Source organism: Ranitomeya variabilis, chromosome 4 (assembly GCF_051348905.1).
Source record: "Ranitomeya variabilis isolate aRanVar5 chromosome 4, aRanVar5.hap1, whole genome shotgun sequence".
Taxonomy (NCBI): Eukaryota; Metazoa; Chordata; class Amphibia; order Anura; family Dendrobatidae; genus Ranitomeya; species Ranitomeya variabilis.
The window spans coordinates 722,752,067-722,774,169 of NC_135235.1; the positions used below are offsets into that span (position 1 = coordinate 722,752,067).

Genomic DNA, 22,103 nt, shown 5'->3' on the forward strand with positions numbered 1-22,103 from the left:
GCACACGGGGGCTCTCCAAACGCGACATGGTGTCCGCTAAAGATTGGAGCCAATTTTTCATTGAAAAAGTCAAATGGCGCTCCTTCCCTTCCGAGCCCTGCCGTGCGCCCAAACAGTGGTTTACCCCCACATATGAGGTATCAGCGTACTCAGGACAAATTGGACAACAACATTCGTAGTCCAGTTTCTCCTTTTACCCTTGGGAAAATAAAAAAATTGTTGCGAAAAATCATTTTTGTGACTAAAAAGTTAAATGTTAATTTTTCCCCTCCATGTTGCTTCTGCTGCTGTGAAACACCTGAAGGGTTAATAAACTTCTTGAATGTGGTTTTGAGCACCTTGAGGGGTGCAGTTTTTAGAATGGTGTCACTTTTGGGTATTTTCAGCCATATAGAACCCTCAAACTGACTTCAAATGTGAGGTGGTCCCTAAAAAAAATGGTTTTGTAAATTTTGTTGTAAAAATGAGAAATCACTGGTCAAATTTTAACCCTTCTAACTTCCTAGCAAAAAAAAAATTTGTTTCCAAAATTGTGCTGATGTAAAGTAGACATGTGGGAAATGTTATTTATTAACTATTTTGTGTCACATAACTCTCTGGTTTAACAGAATAAAAATTCAAAATGTGAAAATTGCAAAATTTTCTAATTTTTCGCCAAATTTCCGTTTTTTTCACAAATAAACTCAGAAATTATCGACCAAAATTTACCACTAACATGAAAACATGAAGCCCAATATGTTACGAAAAAACAATCTCAGAACCGCAAGGATCCGTTGAAGCGTTCCTGAGTTATTACCTCATAAAGGGACACTGGTCAGAATTGTAAAAAATGGCAAGGTCATTAAGGCCAAAATAGGCTGGGTCATGAAGGGGTTAAATTACGAATAATAAAATACTTTTTTTCTGGCTGTGTCTTTATTTTGTTTTTAACTCTTTCACTACTCTAGGATTAATAATGGATAGGCGTCTTATTGACGCCTTTCCATTATTAACATGGCTTAATGTCACCTTACAATAGCAAGGTGACATTAACTCTTTATTACCCCATATCCCACCGCTACATGGGAGTGGGAGGAGAGGGGCTAAGTGCCGGAATTGGCGCATCTTCCAGATGCGCCATTTCTGGGGCGGCTGCAGGCTGGTATTTGTAGCCGGGGGGCAATATCCATGGCCCCTCTCTAGGCTATGAATATCAGCCCGCAGCTGTTTGCGTAGCCTTTCTGGCTATAAAATATAGGGGGACCCCATGTCATTTTTTTTGGGGGGTCCCCCTATTTTAATAGCCAGTAAAGGCTACGCAGACAGCTGCGGGCTACAAATATTGGCCCCCGGCCGTCGGCTTTCCCCCTTTGGCGCAGAAAATTGTGCGGGAGCCCACACTATTTTTTTTTCCCGTCTTTTTTCTTTATGTTCATTAATCAACATCGGCCTATCTATGGATATATCTATCTATAGATATATCTATAGATACATAGATGTTTTTATTCATATATCTATCTGGCTAATTTCACACATCAGGTTTTTGCCATTAGGCACAATCCGGCGAGTTTTGAAAACAAACGTTCCGCTTTCTTTTCTGCTGGATCCATTTTTTTCTCATAGAGTTGTATTAGCGTCGGATTGCGCCTGAGGGCCACACGTTTCATCCTCGCAGAAACCTCGCACGTCTAGACATTCACAGTCTCTCTCCTACTCCTGTCCTCCATATCCTCACTCCACGACACGGACAGCACCACCGCGTTCTATAACTCCACTCTCATATCAGCCATAGACTCAGTCGCCCCTCTCATGCATGGCACAGTGCGACGAACCAATAGGCAACCTTGGCATAACAATCTCACAAAAAAACTTGTGGCAAAGCTGCGTGGGAACTTTCTCACACAGCAGTGCCACAAGTGAGACTAGGGACTATTTTTTACACTGGCGGAGGAATACAGTGCGGAAGGATACCTTCCTCCCGTCATTGTATTCCTGGAACCCCTAGAGAGCGGTCGCCTCAGCTGATGCTGCTTCTCTTCACGGGAGATCGTCGTGGGACACTCGTAGATTTCTGCGGATCAGGGAGTATATTGTTTGTTTGTTATTTTAATATTTTTTACAGGTGACACTGGCTTCGGGGATCAAAGTGACAAGTGATGGTATGTACTCTGTTATATGTACTGTATGTCTATATGTATGTAATGTATGAATGTACTGTATGTATGTATGTATGTTGTATGTATGTAGTATGTATGTATGTATGATCTATGTATGTAGTATGTATGTTGTATATATGTAGTATGCATGTAGAATGTTGTATGTATGTAGCATGTTGTATGTATGTGTTGTTTTTTTTTTACATTCAACACATTAGCCGGATGATGGGACTACTACTGTCCCATCATTGGCTAATGTGTCAATCAGTCATTGTAGCAGGCATAGCCCGATGGGACTTGTAGTCCCATCGGACGATGCCTGCACACACACACACAAAGATCCCCGAAAGGCTCGCACAGACCCCAGAGAGGCCCGTATAGACCCCCGAGAGGCCCGCACAGACCCTCGACGGTCACACACAGACCCCGCCCGCACACAAACACGCAGTCTCCGTCCACGCACCGCCCACACTCCATTATAGTGCATCATGACATCATTTGAGCAGCCAATCACAGCCATGCCATTAGTTAACATGGCTAACATGCCTAACAGGCTGTGCCCACACTTCTTAGGATCCTCACTGGCTGAATAGAATAAAACTGGCTCATTGCATTATGGGAACTTCCGATTCCGGTATTAGATATTGTAAAAGTATCGGAACTCAGTATCGGAACTCCGATACAGCGAATATCGGCCAATACCCGATATTGCAGGATCGGAATGCTCAACACTACCCCTTATACAATATACATGATGCTCACAGTATAATCAAAGCAAATAAGAAAAGAAGATGCAGATCTCACCCAGTTGCAGTGAAGAAAATATCCTTTTTATTCACCATCCAACGGTTACAGACATTTTACTTGAAGGTGGCAAGTGTATGTGAGGGTGCGGGGAGAGAGAAGTGGACAACGGCCGTTTCGCGCATATAGCTTCTACGGGACTTGGACCCGTAAAAGCGCTATTCGCGCGAAACAGCCGTTTACGTCATGTGAGCTTTGTGCCTAATCAGCGCTGATGTCACTGTCCCCACCTTCGGACAAATCAAGCATCATGAGGCAGTCAGAGAGCAGCCGCGGCCCTGGCTTCCTGTTCATGTTCAATACGTCCGAAGGAAGGAACAGTGAAGCTGCCGCTGATCGGGTGCAGGGCTCGTGTAATGTAACAACCTCACATAAGCCCCGGGACAGTGAGTCTAGACACAGCTGAAGTGGAGCCGGACGCCAGCAGAGTATGATATTTTAATGAGGCCAAACATAAGGAATGAGTTCACTGAGAAAAAAAAAAAAAAAGATATACAGTATATACCGTATTTTTTGGACTATAAGATGCACCTAGGTTTTAGAGGAGGAAATAAGGCAAAAAAAATAGAAGTAAAAATGTAGTCAATTCTGTACTTACTATCCCCCTATCCTGGTATACATGGTCCCCTCATCCCCATCCCGATATACATGGCCCACTCATCCCTATCCTGATCTGCATGTCCCCATTAGAAAACATAAAAAACCCACACCATTACACTTACCTACCCGGCACACCCTCCCAGCGTCCTGCTCCGATGCCAGCAGCTGCTTTATGCTTGTAAGCAGCACATGGCAGGGACGTCACAAGCAGAGCACAGCTGCCGGAGTACTCGCTGGGACTGTGCGCACAGAGAGCGGTGAGTATTCATTGCTCTTCAGTAGTGCGCAGTGTCAGCCACTGGCTTCCTGCTGCTGCCGGCAGTCACGTATGCTGCTACTTAAGAGAAATGAATATTCATTGGATTCATTCATCAGGAGACTATTTAATATTGACCTATATTCAAGCGGGACTACATGAAGAAAAGCCTAAAATCATGTATCATGTTAACCGAAAAAGTCGGAAAACCAGTCACATATTGGCAGATCCCAGACCTCATACTATATACTTCGTAAGTTTATACACCACTCCAGTGTCAGGAATAGACAGTATGTGACAATACAGTATATACCGCTCAGAGAACACTTAACTTTAAGAGATAATCTCCATATTCATACTAAATAATGGCACAGATCTTCCAGACATTATGATTGCACTCATCCCTAGTCTTTATAACGATATTGCACTCATTCCTTGACAGACCGCAGCATGGCCATTAGTTAGAAGCTGCTATTGATCTTTGGAGCAGGTAAGTTTTCCCTGAGTGGTACATATTGGGCCGTCCAAAAATGGAGTTTATTTTAGGACAATTTGTCTGCACTACTAATTAACAGCTTACAATACCAAACTAGGGCAGTCCCTATAGGAGGAAAACACAAGAATTATACTGTATTGTCACATACTATCTATTCCTGACACTGGAGTGGCGTATAAACTTACAAAGTATATAGTTTGAGATCTGGGATCTGCCAATATGTGGCTAGTATTCTGTTTCGGATAACATGACACATGATTTTAGCTTTTTTTTTTGTCTAGTCTCACTTGAATATAGGTCAATATAATATATATTATAGGTCAATAATATATATATCCTGGTGAGTCGCCTTTGGTGAGGATGATGAAACCTGTAGAAATGAGAGGCTTGGAGAGTGAGTGTGTATACGTCACCTCACCCTATATACTGAACTGTGGGGTACATGTTTTTTCTATTAGTCACCCACTGACTAAATAACCTCCAGAGGGTGAATTATGGGTATAGTTTTACATTTGGAATTAATAAAGTTCAGTTTTATCCTTTTTTTCAGCAAACATGAATGACAAGAGACAACCCATTTAAGAAGATTCAATTTTGTTTAAAACTATTCCAACATTATGAACATAAGAGGCTTCTCCTATATGTGACGTCTCTGATGTTTATTAACAGTTGATTTCCAAGTAAAATATTTCCCACATTAAGAAAATGAAAAAGGCTTCTCCTCTGTGTGACTGCACTGATGTCTAACAAGATGCGATTTCCGCTCAAAACAGTTCCCACATTCTGAACAGGAAAAGGGCTTCTCCCCTGTGTGAGTTCTCTGGTGACTAACAAGATGCCATTTCTGGTTAAAACATTTTCCACATTTTGAACATGAAAAAGGCTTCTCCCCTGTGTGACTGCTCTGATGTCTAACAAGATGCTCTTTCCGGTTAAAATATTTCCCACAATCTGAACAGGAAAAAGACTTCTCCCCTGTGTGGGTTCTTTGGTGTTCATCAAGATTCCCTTTGTAGGTAAAACATTTCCCACATTTTGAACATGAAAAAGGCTTCTCCCCCGTGTGAGTTCTATGGTGATTAACCAAATCTGATTTCTGGTTAAAACATTTCCCACATTCTGAACATGAAAAAGGCTTCTCCCCTGTGTGAGTTCTCTGGTGACTAACAAGATTCTCTTTCTGGCTAAAACATTTCCCACATTCTGAACATGAAAAAGGCTTCTCACCCGTGTGAATTCTTTGGTGTCTAACAAAATGTGATTTACATGCAAAACATTTCCCACATTCTGAACAGGAAAAAGGCTTCTCCTCTGTGTGAGCTCTCTGGTGACTTACAAGATGCCATTTCTGGTTAAAACATTTTCCACATTTTGAACATGAAAAAGGCTTCTCCCCTGTGTGACTGCTCTGATGTCTAACAAGATGCGCTTTCCGGTTAAAATATTTCCCACAATCTGAACAGGAAAAAGACTTCTCCCCTGTGTGGGTTCTTTGGTGTTCATCAAGATTCCCTTTGTAGGTAAAACATTTCCCACATTTTGAACAGGAAAAAGGCTTCTCCCCCGTGTGAGTTCTATGGTGATTTACCAAATCTGATTTCTGGTTAAAACATTTCCCACATTCTGAACATGAAAAGGGTTTCTCCCCTGTGTGAGTTCTCTGGTGACTAACAAGATTCTCTTTCTGGCTAAAACATTTCCCACATTCTGAACATGAAAAAGGCTTCTCACCCGTGTGAGTTCTTTGGTGTCTAACAAAATGTGATTTACATGCAAAACATTTCCCACATTCTGAACAGGAAAAAGGCTTCTCCCCTGTGTGAGTTCTATGGTGTCTAACAAGTTTCTCTTTGAAGGTAAAACATTTCCCACATTCTGAACATGAAAATGACTTCTTTGCTTTAGGAGCAGTTTGTTTTTTAATGCCTCTTTTGTGATTTTGTTTTTCCTTAGTAGTCAGTAATGAATCAGAAGATGGGACCTGTTTCATAGGATTAGATGACAGATCTTTGCTGTGGCAGGAGGATGATATATCTGGAGTAACAGCAATCACTTCAGTTGTATCTTGTACGATCTCAAAATCATCAGATTTAAAAATTGAAGATGTCAGCTGTCCCTTTGATCTCCTGGTACAGTCATCTGCTAAGATAAAAAAAAATTTGTTTTAATAAAATATCCTTGAGTTTTATATTTTTGATTATTTCTACTTAAACTGTCCATAAAAATGGCAAGCTATGTAAAAAAAACTTTAATTACACTATGAAACAATTTTTTTCCTGGGTAGAAAGTGTGTTTTTCTAACTCGTTATGCCTAAAACAAATAGAAAATAGATGTTGTTCCACCAAAACTTTTCTTCTCGAACCAACATTTAGGTTTGTTATTTCTGAGTAAGAGAATAACGAATCGTAGTTAAAGAGCTATTATTTATTTATTTTTTTAGATGGCATCAAGAGGTTGCCCAGCAGATGCATTTTGCTACGAGTGTGGACAATTTATAAGAGCGAGAAAGTATTCCATGAAAACATGTCGTAAGATGTGCGAGGCCTACAAGGCATATTTCGGCATGCCTGTCGGGGATCAAGATAAGTCCTGCGAACCTCATTTCACATGCAAATATTGCAAGAAAACTCTTGAAGGTAAGGTGAACAATTGCTGCTCATTTAGATAGCAGTGCTTTATTTTGTAGAATTTCAATGATTTAGATCTAGTACACAAAAGGTTGCACTCTATCGTGCCAAAGCATGTCGAATATGAAACACATGAAATATGAATAGCAAAATGGCTTTTTGAACATTAGGAAAAATATTTATGAGACGCTTGTTTTTCTTTACTTAGAATTTGTATTAGGCCGGGATCACACATGCGAGAAACACGTCCGTGTCTCGCATGTGAAACCCAAGCTCTGGCGCCGGCACTGTGGAGCGGAGCGTGCGGCCGCATAGGAACACATGGAGCTGCACGCTCCGCTCCCAAGTGCCGGGGCCAGAGCTTGGTTTTCACATGCGAGGTACGGACGTGTTTCTCGCATGTGTGATCCCGGCCTTATGGCAAGAAAAAAGCAGCTAACAGTCTATTCAGTAGTACCATCAGCTGTGTATCCAGCAGACTTCTGCTCAACACAACTGATGGTCCCAACCCCATTTATAAGGCAAGAAATCCCACTTATTAAACCTGACAGGGCACACCTGTGAAGTGAAAACCATTTCCGGTGACTTCCTCTTGAAGCTCATCAAGAGAATGCCAAGAGTGTGCAAAGCAGTCATCAAAGCAAAAGGTGGCTACTTTGAAGAACCTAGAATATAAGACATATTTTCAGTTGTTTCACACTTTTTTGTTAAGCATATAATTCCACATTTGTTAATTCATAGTTTTGATGCCTTCAGTGTGAATGTACAATTTTCATAGTCATGAAAATACAGAAAAATCTTTAAATGAGAAGGTGTGTACAAACTTTTGATCTATACTGTATATTGGAATTTGAACGTCGTTACCAAGCACAGTATAACGAAAACATGATGGGGGACTACATTTGGGGGCTTCGTCGAGAAAGTGATTTGCAGTACACAAATCTAGAACACCTACTCATTTCTGAACCTTTTTGAGAGATTTTTGACTGTCTTTGTCTATTTACCATGCAAGTGTTGTTTTTTTTATCAGACCGCATGAACGAAAATATAATTTCCTTTTTTTGTCAAATAAATACGCAATTTTTCCGGGCTGTGGTCATATAATCTAAGTTTGTGCTGAATGTAGTCGTTTTTCCATAGTCTTTAAGCAGCCTGTACTTAGTATTACAGCACAGGCTGCAATCACTGCTCACAGCCGACCTGTTCAGAGCACAGCAGGGAGATCGTCACTGCTCTGCTCTGAACAGGATGCATCACTTCCTTGGAGTGGAGGGAAGGTAAGTACATGTTTTGTTAATTTATATTATGCACCTACCACTGCTATCTGACCCTATATATACCACCTGCCCCTATATACCACTGCTACCTGCCCCTATATACCACGAATAAGAAAACTGACTGAACAACAATATAATCTGAACTGGTGCATAACCAAAAAAAGTCATATAGCAAATAGATCAATGGCTGCACTCAAAATTTACTGTGCTAAGACAAGGAAATGTGCAATATATGAAATGTGAATAGCATAATGGCTAGGGAAATTTATGAAAAAACACATGAGATTCTTAGCACAATATTTGGCCAAACGTTGTGAGCCCATCCACCAAAACGTCAAGGTGATCTCAGATCGGATGGGTAACTGAGCTGACTGCCTAGTGTGAACACTTACCTATGGCTAATAACATGGTAAAGCCTGCTTTTATAGGGAGCTCAGAACCAACTGTGTATGGATGTAATTAAAATCACAGCATGGTGAAGGGCGAGGCGTTCAAGCCAGAAAAATAATAAATACTAAGTATAAGAAAACTGACTGAACAACAATATAATCTGAACTGGTGCATAACCAAAAAAAGTCATTTAGCAAATAGATCAATGGCTGCACTCAAAATTTACTGTGCTAAGACAAGGAAATGTGCAATATATGAAATGTGAATAGCATAATGGCTAGGGAAATTTATGAAAAAACACATGAGATTCTTAGCACAATATTTGGCCAAATGTTGTGAGCCCATCCACCAAAACGTCAAGGTGATCTCAGATCGGATGGGTAACTGAGCTGACTGCCTAGTGTGAACACTTACCTATGGCTAATAACATGGTAAAGCCTGCTTTTATAGGGAGCTCAGAACCAACTGTGTATGGATGTAATTAAAATCACAGCATGGTGAAGGGCGAGGCGTTCAAGACAGAAAAATAATATATACTAAGTATAAGAAAACTGACTGAACAACAATATAATCTGAACTGGTGCATAACCAAAAAAAGTCATATAGCAAATAGATCAATGGCTGCACTCAAAACGTTTGGCCAAATATTGTGCTAAGAATCTCATGTGTTTTTTCATAAATTTCCCTAGCCATTATGCTATTCACATTTCATATATTGCACATTTCCTTGTCTTAGCACAGTAAATTTTGAGTGCAGCCATTGATCTATTTCCTATATACCACGAACCACTGCTAACTGCCTCTATATACCACCTACCACTTGTTACCTGCCTCTGTATACCACCTACCACCGCTACCTGACCCTATATATACCACCTACCACTGCTACCTGCCCCTATATACCTTATACCCATTCACCCAGCCTACGCTTCCCCAGTCCCACTAACAGGAGCTCTGTGGAACGCTCGCTCTGTCTGTAACAAGCTTTCCTACATCCATGATCTTTTTGTTACTACCAAACTTTCCTTCCTCGCCATCACCGAAACCTGGCTCACCCCTTCTGACACAGCCTCTCCTGCTGCACTCTCTTACGGTGGCTTCCACCTTTCTCACACACCCCGCCCCAGCAGCAAGCATGGCGGAGGAGTTGGTTTTCTCCTGTCAGATAACTGCTCCTTCACCCCAATCCCACTGCCACCCTCTGTTACCCTCCCTTCCTTTGAGGTGCACTCTGTGAGCATCTACTCCCCCTCCAACTGGCTGTCATTTACTGCCCCCCAGGGCCAGCCACCATCTTCTTTGACCACTTCACCACCTGGCTACTTCATTTCCTTTCTGCAGACATCCCCACTATCATCATGGGCGATTTCAACATCCCCATTGACACTTCCCTCTCAGCTGCCACTAAACTTCTATCTCTCTCTTCCTCCTTCGGCCTCACTCAATGGTCTTCTGCAGCCACTCACAAAGAAGGTCACACACTTGACCTCATCTTCACCCGCCTCTGCTCCCTATCTAACCTCTCTAACTCACCTCTTCCTCTCTCTGACCACAACCTTCTCACATTCTCATCTCTCTCCACTCCATGTCTAGAGTCCCCACCCCACAAACTTTCACACCCTCGCAGAAATCTTAAACATCTTGACCTACATTCATTCTCTGAATCCCTCCTCCCTCTCACAGACATAAGTTCCATACACAATGCGGATGACGCTGTTGCTCTATATAACACCACAATAGCTGTAGCTTTGGAATCTGCTGCCCCACTTACACATAGCAAAGCTCGCAAAATCAACAGACAGCCCTGGCACACCAGCCTGACCAAAGAACTGAGGCGAGCTTCCAGGGCTGCTGAGCGCAGATGGAAAAGATCCCACTCCAACGACCACTTCATCGCATTCAAACAGTCCCTCACTACTTTCAAGACCACACTCGCCACAGCTAAACAAACCTACTTCTCATCTCTCATATCCTCCGTCACACAACTCTAAACAGTTATTCAACACCTTCAATTCTCTCCTCCGTCCCCCAGCACCTCCTCTGTTGTGAATTCTGTTTTTGGGCTCCCTCTGGTGGTTACTGGTGGTACTGGCTGACTTTTGTCTTGCACCTGTTCCCATCAGGAAACTGGGAGTTTCCTATTTAGTCTGGCTTCTCAGTCATTCTAGTGCCGGCAATCAATGTTACCAGAGCACCTCTGTTGCTTGCTACCTGCTCCAAGTCTGCAATTCAGCTAAGTTGGATCTTTGGCATTTTTTGTGTCTGTTTGTCCAGCATGCATTTATATTTCTCTTGCTGCTGGAAGCTCTAGTGATCTGAAATTACTACTCCGGTGTCATGAGTTGATAACGGAGTTAAAGTAATTTCAGGATGGCTGTTTAGGGTTTTGAGGTGACCGCGAAGTCCTCTTTTGTATTTTCTGCTATCTAGTCAGAGGGCCTCTCTTTGCTGAATCTATATTCATACTGCGTACGTGTTTTCCTCTTACCTAACCGTTATTATATGTGGGGGGCTACTATCACTTTTGGGGTTTCCCTGGAGGCAAGTCAGGTCTGTGTATTCCTCTACTAGGGGTAGCTAGATCTCCGGCTGGTGCGAGGTGTCTAGGGATAAAACGTAGGCACGCCCCCTGGCTACTATTAGTTGCGTGTTAGGTTCAGCGTCGCGGTCATCTGAGATTCCATCATTCCTAGAGCTAGTCCGTTTTTGCCTGAGTCCCTGCCATTGGGAACCATGACAGTATTGCCGGCCCGAATGTATTAAAGGTATTGGCTGAAGAAAGAGAGAAAAAAGAAGTTTTTGACACTTTTTTTTTTTTTACTCAGAAGTTCTGTCTAGCCATAATTGCAGTCTGCTGCTTTTTTCTCTCCTCTTAACCTCTGAATGGCTCAGATCTCAGCTGTTGAGAAATGGATATCCAGAGTTTAGCTACAAACCTGAATACTCTTGCTTCTAAGGTTCAAAATATCCAAGACTATGTTATACATGCTCCTATGTCAGAACCCAAGATTCCTATACCTGAGTTCTTTTCTGGAGATAGATCTCGTTTTTTGAATTTTAAGCACAATTGTAAATTGTATCTTTCTCTGAGATCTCGCTCCGCTGGAGACTCCGCTCAGCAGGTTAAAATTGTGATTTCCTTGTTGCGGGGTGACCCCCAGAATTGGGCATTTGCATTGGCACCAGGGGATCCTGCGCTGCTCAATGTGGATGCGTTTTTTCTGGCACTGGGGTTGCTCTATGAGGAACCTAATTTGGAGATTCAGGCTGAAAAGGCCTTGATAGCCCTCTCTCAAGGGCATGATGAAGCTGAAATATATTGTCAAAAATTTCGAAAATGGTCTGTGCTTACTCAGTGGAATGAGTGCGCCCTGGCGGCGAATTTCAGAGCAGGTCTCTCTGACGCCGTTAAAGATGTCATGGTGGGGTTTCCTACGCCCACAGGTCTGAATGAATCCATGACTATGGCTATTCAGATTGATCGGCGTTTACGGGAGCGCAAACCTGTGCACCATTTGGCGGTGTCTTCTGAGCAGACACCGGAGATTATGCAATGTGATAGAATTCTGTCCAGAAGTGAACGGCAGAATTATAGGCGTAAAAATGGGTTGTGCTTCTACTGTGGTGATTCTGCTCATGTTATATCAGCATGCTCTAAACGCACAAAAAAGGTTGATAAGTCTTTTGCAATTGGCACTTTACAGTCTAAGTTTATTTTGTCTGTAACTTTGATCTGTTCATTATCATCTATTACTGTGGATGCCTATGTGGATTCTGGCGCTTCCTTGAGTCTTATGGATTTGTCCTTTGCCAGACGCTGTGGGTTTAGCCTAGAGCCTTTGGAAGTTCCTATCCCTCTGAAGGGTATCGACTCCACACCATTGGCTAGGAATAAACCACAATACTGGACACAAGTGACTATGTGTATGACTCCTGACCATCGGGAGGTGATTCGCTTCCTTGTGTTGCATAACTTGCATGATGTCTTAGTGCTTGGATTGCCATGGTTGCAAACTCATAATCCAGTCCTTGACTGGAAAACAATGTCTGTGTTAAGCTGGGGATGTCAGGGGGCTCATGGGGAAGTACCTTTGGTTTCCATTGCTTCATCTACTACCTCTGAAATTCCGGCATTTTTGTCTGACTATTGTGATGTTTTTGAGGAGCCTAAACTTAGTTCTCTCCCCCCTCACAGGGATTGTGATTGTGCTATAGACTTGATTCCTGGCAGCAAGTTTCCCAAGGGTCGTTTGTTCAATCTGTCTGTGCCTGAGCATGCTGCTATGCGAGAGTATATTAAGGAGTCCTTGGAAAAGGGACATATGCGTCCATCCTCATCCCCTTTAGGAGCAGGTTTTTTTTTCGTGGGTAAAAAAGATGGCTCCCTGAGGCCCTGTATTGATTATTGCCTGTTGAATAAGATTACAGTCAAATACCAGTATCCTTTGCCACTATTGACTGATTTATTTGCTCGTATTAAAGGGGCAAAGTGGTTCTCTAAGATTGATCTTCGGGGTGCATATAATTTGGTGCGGATTAAGCAGGGAGATGAGTGGAAAACTGCATTTAATACGCCCGAGGGCCATTTTGAGTATTTGGTAATGCCTTTTGGTCTTTCTAATGCTCCTTCAGTCTTTCAGTCCTTTATGCACGATATTTTCCGTAAATACCTGGATAAATTTATGATTGTGTATTTGGACGATATTTTGATTTTTTCGGATGACTGGGAGTCGCATGTTCAACAGGTTAGGAAGGTTTTTCAGGTTTTGCGGGCCAATTCTTTGTTTGTAAAGGGTTCAAAGTGTATTTTTGGGGTTCAGAAGATCTCCTTTTTGGGGTATATTTTTTCCCCTTCTTCTGTTGAGATGGATCCTGTCAAGGTTCGGGCTATTTGTGATTGGACACAGCCTACTTCCCTGAAGAGCCTTCAGAAGTTCTTCGGCTTTGCTAATTTCTATTGTCGATTTATAACTGGGTTTTCAAGTGTTGCTAAACCTCTGACTCATTTGACTAAGAAGGGTGCTGATGTTGCCAATTGGTCCTCTGCGGCTGTGGAGGCCTTTCGGGAGCTTAAGCGCCGCTTTTCTTCCGCCCCTGTGTTGCGCCAGCCTGATGTTTCGCTCCCTTTTCAGGTCGAGGTTGATGCTTCCGAGATTGGAGCGGGGGCGGTTTTGTCGCAGAGAAGTCCCGATTGCTCAGTGATGAGACCATGTGCATTCTTCTCTCGAAAGTTTTCGCCCGCCGAGCGAAATTATGATGTCGGTAATCGGGAGCTCTTGGCTATGAAGTGGGCATTTGAGGAGTGGCGTCATTGGCTTGAGGGTGCTAGACATCAGGTGGTGGTCTTGACTGATCACAAGAATCTGATTTACCTTGAGTCTGCCAGGCGTCTGAATCCTAGACAGGCGCGCTGGTCGTTGTTTTTCTCCCGGTTTAATTTTGTGGTTTCATACTTGCCGGGTTCAAAAAATGTGAAGGCAGATGCCCTTTCTAGGAGTTTTGAGCCTGACTCCTCTGGTGATTCTGAGCCTACGGGTATCCTTAAGGATGGGGTGATTTTGTCTGCTGTCTCCCCAGACTTGCGACGTGCTTTGCAGGAGTTTCAGACTGATAGGCCTGATCGTTGTCCGCCTGGGAGACTGTTTGTTCCAGATGAGTGGACCAGTAGAGTCATCTCGGAGGTTCATTCTTCTGTGTTGGCAGGTCACCCTGGAATTTTTGGTACCAGAGATTTGGTGGCCAGGTCCTTCTGGTGGCCTTCCCTGTCTCGGGATGTGCGTGCCTTTGTACAGTCTTGTGATGTTTGTGCTCGGGCCAAGCCTTGCTGTTCTCGGGCTAGTGGATTGTTGTTGTCCTTGCCTATTCCGAAGAGGCCGTGGACGCACATCTCTATGGACTTTATCTCGGACCTCCCGGTTTCTCAGAAAATGTCCGTCATTTGGGTGGTGTGTGACCGTTTTTCTAAGATGGTTCATTTGGTACCCTTGCCCAAATTGCCTTCTTCATCTGAGTTGGTTCCTTTATTTTTTCAGAATGTGGTTCGTTTACATGGTATCCCGGAAAACATCGTTTCTGACAGGGGGTCTCAATTTGTGTCTAGGTTCTGGCGAGCGTTCTGTGCCAGGATGGGCATTGATTTGTCTTTTTCGTCTGCATTCCATCCTCAGACTAATGGCCAGACGGAGCGAACTAATCAGACGTTGGAGACTTATTTGAGGTGTTTTGTGTCTGCTGATCAGGATGATTGGGTCGCCTTTTTGCCGTTGGCAGAGTTTGCCCTCAATAATCGGGCCAGTTCTGCCACTCTGGTTTCTCCTTTCTTTTGCAATTCAGGGTTTCACCCTCGTTTTTCATCTGGCCAGGTGGAATCTTCGGATTGCCCTGGAGTGGACACGGTGTTGGATAGACTGTACCGGATTTGGAGTCATGTGGTGGACAATTTGAAGTTGTCTCAGGAGAAGACTCAGCAGTTTGCTAATCGTCATCGTCGTGTGGGTCAGCATCTCCGCGTTGGGGACTTGGTGTGGTTATCTTCTCGTTTTGTCCCTATGAAGGTCTCTTCTCCTAAGTTTAAACCTCGGTTCATAGGTCCTTATAAGATTTTGGAGATTCTTAATCCTGTATCTTTTCGTTTGGACCTACCAGCATCTTTCACCATTCATAATGTCTTCCATCGGTCGTTGTTGCGGAGGTACGAGGTACCGGTTGTTCCTTCTGTTGAGCCTCCTGCTCCTGTGCTGGTGGAGGGTGAGTTGGAGTATGTTGTGGAGAAGATTTTGGACTCTCGCGTTTCCAGACGGAGACTTCAATATTTGGTTAAATGGAAGGGATACGGTCAGGAGGATAATTCTTGGGTGACTGCCTCCGATGTTCATGCCTCTGATTTGGTTCGCGCCTTTCATAGGGCACATCCAGATCGCCCTGGTGGTTCTCATGAGGGTTCGGTGCCCCCTCCTTAAGGGGGGGTTACTGTTGTGAATTCTGTTTTTGGGCTCCCTCTGGTGGTTACTGGTGGTACTGGCTGACTTTTGTCTTGCACCTGTTCCCATCAGGAAACTGGGAGTTTCCTATTTAGTCTGGCTTCTCAGTCATTCTAGTGCCGGCAATCAATGTTACCAGAGCACCTCTGTTGCTTGCTACCTGCTCCAAGTCTGCAATTCAGCTAAGTTGGATCTTTGGCATTTTTTGTGTTTGTTTGTCCAGCATGCATTTATATTTCTCTTGCTGCTGGAAGCTCTAGTGATCTGAAATTACTACTCCGGTGTCATGAGTTGATAACGGAGTTAAAGTAATTTCAGGATGGCTGTTTAGGGTTTTGAGGTGACCGCGAAGTCCTCTTTTGTATTTTCTGCTATCTAGTCAGAGGGCCTCTCTTTGCTGAATCTATATTCATACTGCGTACGTGTTTTCCTCTTACCTAACCGTTATTATATGTGGGGGGCTACTATCACTTTTGGGGTTTCCCTGGAGGCAAGTCAGGTCTGTTTATTCCTCTACTAGGGGTAGCTAGATCTCCGGCTGGTGCGAGGTGTCTATGGATAAAACGTAGGGACGCCCCCTGGCTACTATTAGTTGCGTGTTAGGTTCAGCGTCGCGGTCATCTGAGATTCCATCATTCCTAGAGCTAGTCCGTTTTTGACTGAGTCCCTGCCATTGGGAACCATGACACTCCTCCCTCCCCACTTATCTCTGCTGAAGACTTTGCCTCATTCTTCAAGCAGAAGATTGATAACATCAGGGACAGTTTTGGTCAACAAGCCCCAGAGCCCTTCCTCCCAACTTCCCTACCCTCCACCTCCAAAACCAACTTCTCCACCATTACAGAAGATCAACTCGCCACCCTACTCTCAAGATCGCATCTCACCACCTGTGCACTTGACCCGCTCCCATCCCACCTCATCCCAAACCTCACCACAATCTTCATCCCAACCCTAACCCATCTCTTCAACCTATCACTAACAACTGGTGTTTTCCCCTCAAGCTTTAAACATGCCTCCATCACACCTATCCTCAAAAAGCCCTCTCTTGACCCATCCTCTGTATCTAGCTATCGCCCTATATCACTTCTCCCCTATGCCTCAAAACTACTGGAACAACACGTCTACCTTGAACTGTCCTCCCATCTCTCTTCTTGCTCCCTCTTTGACCGCTTACAATCTGGCTTCCGGTCACACCATTCCACTGAAACTGCCCTAACTAAGGTCACCAATGACCTCTTAACCGCCAAGAGCAAGCGACACTACTCTGTTCTCCTGCTCCTCGACCTGTCGGCTGCCTTTGACACAGTGGACCATTCCCTATTATTACAGACCCTCTCATCCCTTGGCATCACAGACTTGGCCCTATCCTGGATCTCATCATACCTAATAGACCGGACATTCAGCGTCTCCCACTCACACACCACCTCCTCACCTCGCCCCCTACCTGTCGGAGTCCCTCAAGGTTCAGTCCTTGGGCCCCTGCTCTTCTCCATTTACACCTTTGGCCTGGGACACCTCATAGAATCTCATGGCTTTCAGTATCACCTCTATGCTGATGACGAACAGATCTACATCTCTGGACCAGATATCACCTCCCTACTAACCAGAATCCCTCAATGTCTGTCCAGTATTTCATCCTTCTTCTCCGCTAGATTTCTGAAACTTAACATGGACAAAACAGAATTCATCATCTTTCCCCCATCTCACGTGACCCCCCCAACGAACCTATCCATTACAGTAAATGGCTGCCCACTCTCCCCAGTCCCACAAGCTCGCTACCTCGGGGTTATCCTTGACGCTGATCTCTCCTTCAAACCACATATCCAAGCCCTTTCCACTTCCTGCCGACTTCAACTCAAAAATATTGCACGAATCCATTCATTCCTCAACCAAGAATCTGCAAAAACCCTAGTCCATGCCCTCATCATCTCTCGCCTTGACTACTGCAACCTCCTGCTCTGTGGCCTCCCCTCAAACACTCTCGCACCCCTCCAATCTATTCTAAACTCTGCTGCCCGACTAATCCACCTGTCCCCCCGCTAATCTCCGGCCTCTCCCCTCTGTCAATCCCTTCACTGGCTCCCAATTGCCCAGAGACTCCAGTACAAAACCCTAACCATGACGTACAAAGTCATCCACAACCTGTCTCCTCCTTACATCTGTGACCTCATCTCCCGGTACTTTCCTACACGCAACCTCCGATCCTCACAAGATCTCCTTCTCTACTTCCCTCTTATCTCCTCTTCCCACAATCGTATACAAGATTTCTCTCGCGTATCACCCCTACTCTGGAACCCTCTACCACAACACGTCAGACTCTCGCCCACCATCGAAACCTTCAAAAAGAATCTGAAGACCCACCTCTTCCGACAAGCCTACAACCTGCAGTAACCACCGATCAACCAACCGCTGCATGACCAGCTCTATCCTCGCCTACTGTATTCTCACCCATCCCTTGTAGATTGTGAGCCTTCGCGGGCAGGGTCCTCTCTCCTCCTGTACCAGTTATGACTTGTATTGTTTAAGATTATTGTACTTGTTTTTATTATGTATACCCCTCCTCACTTGTAAAGTGCCATGGAATAAATGGCGCTATAACAATAAATAATAATAATATACCACCTACCACTGCTACCTGCCTCTATATACCACCTTCCACTGCTACCTGCCTCTATATACCACTGCTACCTGCCCCTATATACCACCTACCACTGCTAACTGCCTCTATATACAGTACAGACAAAAAGTTTGGACACACCTTCTCATTTAAAGATTTTTCTGCATTTTCATGACTCTGAAAATTGTAAATTCACACTGAAGGCATCAAAACTATGAATTAACAGATGTGGAATTATATACTTAACAAAGAAGTGTCAAACAACTGAAAATATGTCTTATATTCTAGGTTCTTCAAAGTAGCCAGCTTTTGCTTTGATGAATGCTTTGCACACTCTTGGCATTCTCTTGATGAGCTTCAAGAGGTAGTCACCGGGAACGGTTTTCACTTCACAGGTTTGCGCTGTCAGATTTAATAAGTGGGATTTCTTGCCTTATAAATGGGGTTGGGACCATCAGTTGTGTTGTGCAGAGGTCTGCTGGATACACAGCTGATAGTCTTACTGAATAGACTGTTAGAATTTGTATTATGGCAAGAAAAAGCAGCTAAGTAAAGAAAAATGAGTGGCCATCATTACTTTAAGAAATGAAGGTCAGTCAGTGCGAAAAATTGGGAAAACTTTGAAAGTGTCCCCAAGTGCAGTTGCAAAAACCATCAAGCGCTACAAACAAACTGACTCACATGAGGACCGCCCCAGGAAAGGAAGTCCAAGACCTCTGCTTCTGAGGATAAGTTTATCTGAGTCACCAGCCTCAGAAATCGCAGGTTAACAGCAGCTCAGATTAGAGACCAGGTCAAAGCCACATAGAGTTCTAGCAGCAGGCACATCTCTACAACAACTGTTAAGAGGAGACTTTGTGCAGCAGGCCTTCATGGTAAAATAGCTGCTAGGAAACCACTGCTAAGGACAGGCAACAAGGAGAAGAAACTTGTTTGGGCTAAAGAACACAAGGAATGGACATTAGACCAGTGGAAATCTGTGCTTTGGTCTGATGAGTCCAAATGTGAGATCTTTGGTTCCAACCACCATGTCTTTGTGCGATGCAGAAAAGGGGAATGGATGGACTCTACATGCCTGGTTCCCAGCGTGAAGCATGGAGGAGGAGGTGTGATGGTGTGGGGGTTCTTTGCTGGTGACACTGTTGGGGATTTATTCAAAATTGAAGGCATACTGAACCAGCATTGCTACCACAGCATCTTGCAGTGGCATGCTATTCCATCCGGTTTGCGTTTAGTTGGACCATCATTTATTTTCCAACAGGACAATGACCCCAAACACACCTCCAGACTGTGTAAGGGCTATTTGACCAAGAAGAAGAGTGATGGGGTGCTACGCCAGATGACCTGGCCTCCACCAGACCTGAATCCAATCGAGATGGTTTGGGGTGAGCTGGACCGCAGAGTGAAGGCAAAAGGGCCAACAAGTGCTAAGCATCTCTGGGAACTCCTTCAAGATTGTTGGAAGACCATTCCCGGTGACAACCTCTTGAAGCTCATCAAGAGAATGCCAAGAGTGTGCAAAGCAGTCATCAAAGCAAAAAGTGGCTACTTTGAAGAACCTAGAATATAAGACAAATTTTCAGTTGTTTCACACTTTTTTGCTAAGTATATAATTCCACATGGGTTAATTCATAGAGTAACGGGGTCTACCAAGCTGGGGTACCCTCTTTCAGTACCACCCCGTGTTTCAGGAGGTCCACTCTGCTTTGGCTGGAGTTTGAATGAAGGATGCTGGCTGGAATCGCTTGGTTACATGGGCGCATATAAATGATCACTGCTTCTCTACGTATTTCCAGTCTGACTAAACTTTACTCACAGGACACAGAATATATAACACAGATACAGAGGGCAGGTCAATAGAAAAGCTTCAGGCCAGACATACATTACAATAGCCGCAGGTGGCTGGAGCCTGCCAATGATTACTGTGGGAATTACAAAGGTGGGGGGGAGGACAAAAGGGGAATTAGGGACATGCATCTCACATGGAACCTATTATACATACACATAACTGCACAACATATTCTGGGTGCTGAGTGGTTACGTAACATGGCTCCCCTTTTCAGTGACGCGATCGGCATACAGTCTGATCCTTAACGGATCGGTTTGGGGATGACCGAAGTTTATGGGGTTGGTACAAGTTCCGTTTGTCGACTTAGTCCATCGGCGTTACCATTTTGTTTGCCGGGTCTGTAGTGGATGGTGAAGTCCAGAGGTTGTAGGGCTAAACTCCACCGCAGCAATCTGGCGTTGTCTCCGGAGACCCGATTAAGCCAGACTAGGGGATTATGGTCCGTTAGGAGGGAAAACTGTCGTCCATACAAATATGGTTGCAACTTTTTGAGTGCCTATACTACCGCCAGGCACTCCTTCTCGATGGCCGCATAGCTTACTTCACGGGGCAGTAGTTTCCGACTCAGGTAAGCTACCTGGTGTTCTTGGCCGCCCGGCCTGACTTGGCTCAGTACTGCCCCCAATCCAAACATAGAAGCGTCTGTGTGAACAAGGAAACATTTAGTTGGATCGGGTGCGGCCAATACAGGGGTAATGGTGAGGGCGTCCTTTAGTTGGCGGAAGGCTTCCTCACATTCTGGGGTCAAGGTTACCTGGCGGGGTTGGTTCTAACGGGTCAGATCAGTAAGGGGCTTGGCTATGCTGCTGTAATTGGGAACGAATTTCCTATAATACCCCGCTGTCCCTAGAAACGCCATGACCTGGGTTTTAGTGTGTGGGGTGGGCCATTTGGCTATGGCCTCAATCTTGGCTGGTTCTGGTCGCTGTTTCCCACTTCCCACCCAATGCCCTAAATACTGAAACTCTGCTTTGCCCACGTGACACTTGTTTGGGTTCAGAGTGATTCCGGCCTGGTGGATCCTGTCCAATACTGTCTCTAGGCGGTTTAGATGCTCTTCCCATGTTGCACTGTAGATGGCGATGTCGTCCAGGTAGGCACAAGCATAGTCCTGGAGACCATCCAGAAGCCGCTCAGCCAGCCTCTGGAAGGTCGCCGGGGCATTCTTCATCCCGAATGGCATAACTCGAAACTGGAATAAGCCGAACGGTGTGACAAATGCCGACTTGGGAATAGCGTCAGGACTAAGGGGAATCTGCCAGTAGCCTTTGCATAGATCGATGGTGGTCAAATACTTTGCCCCCGCCAGCCGGTCTAACAACTCATCTACACGCGGCATGGGATATGCTGTTTGTGAACTCTATTTTTGGGCTCCCTCTAGTGGTCACAAGCGGTACTGTGTAGTGTTGTCTTTCTGCAGGTTGGCTTCATCAGCTGGTTCGTTATCCTTGTTCGGTTTCCTATTTAGCTCACCTGGATACTCAGTTCCTTGCCTGCTATCAATGTATTCAGTGCTCTTCAGATTCCTTGTGATTACCTTGCTCCCAGTCACTCCAAGACAAGCTAAGTTCTTGTTTGTTCATTTTCTGATTATCAGCGTTCATCATGTTTTTTTGTCCAGCTTGCTAAAATGTGATTTCTTGCTTGCTGGTTGCTCTAGGGGACTGAGTTTCTCCCCCCACACCGTTAGTTGGTGCGGGGGTTCTTGAAATCTCAGTGTGGATATTTTGTAAGGGTTTTTTACTGACCGCATAGACCCCTTTTGTATTTTCTGCTATCTAGAATTAGTGGGCCTCTTTTGCTGAATCTGCTTTCACCCCTATGTATGTGCCTTCCTCTTACCTCACCGTTATTATCTGTTGGGGGCTTCTATATCTTTGGGGATTATTTCTCTGGAGGCAAGAGAGGTCTTTCTTTCTCTCTAGGGGTAGTTAGTTCCTCAGGCTGGCTCGAGACGTCTAGGATTTTAGGCACGTTCACCGGCTACCTCTAGTGTGTTTGGATAGGTTCAGTTTTGCGGTCAGTCCAGTTTTCCACCTCCCTAGAGCTTGTCCTATGTTTAGTCACCTTG

The 22,103-nt window shown here is 44.5% G+C and overlaps 2 protein-coding genes across 3 annotated transcripts in view; one reads left to right on the forward strand and one right to left on the reverse strand.

Annotated features, from left to right (window-relative positions):
* Positions 1 to 22,103, forward strand: part of LOC143766657 (uncharacterized) — a 1,190,188-nt gene that overhangs the window by 613,337 nt on the left and 554,748 nt on the right. The window lies entirely within an intron of this gene.
* Positions 4,864 to 22,103, reverse strand: part of LOC143766658 (uncharacterized) — a 113,589-nt gene continuing 96,349 nt past the window's right edge. The window contains exon 7 of one of the 2 annotated variants that reach the window (XM_077254485.1): positions 4,864 to 6,430. In XM_077254485.1, coding sequence (XP_077110600.1) covers positions 4,989 to 6,430 — 1,442 coding nt within the window. In that variant the 3' untranslated portion in view covers positions 4,864 to 4,988. Of the gene's footprint in view, positions 6,434 to 22,103 lie in introns of both variants that reach the window. The other variant, XM_077254484.1, reaches the window with a different exon arrangement.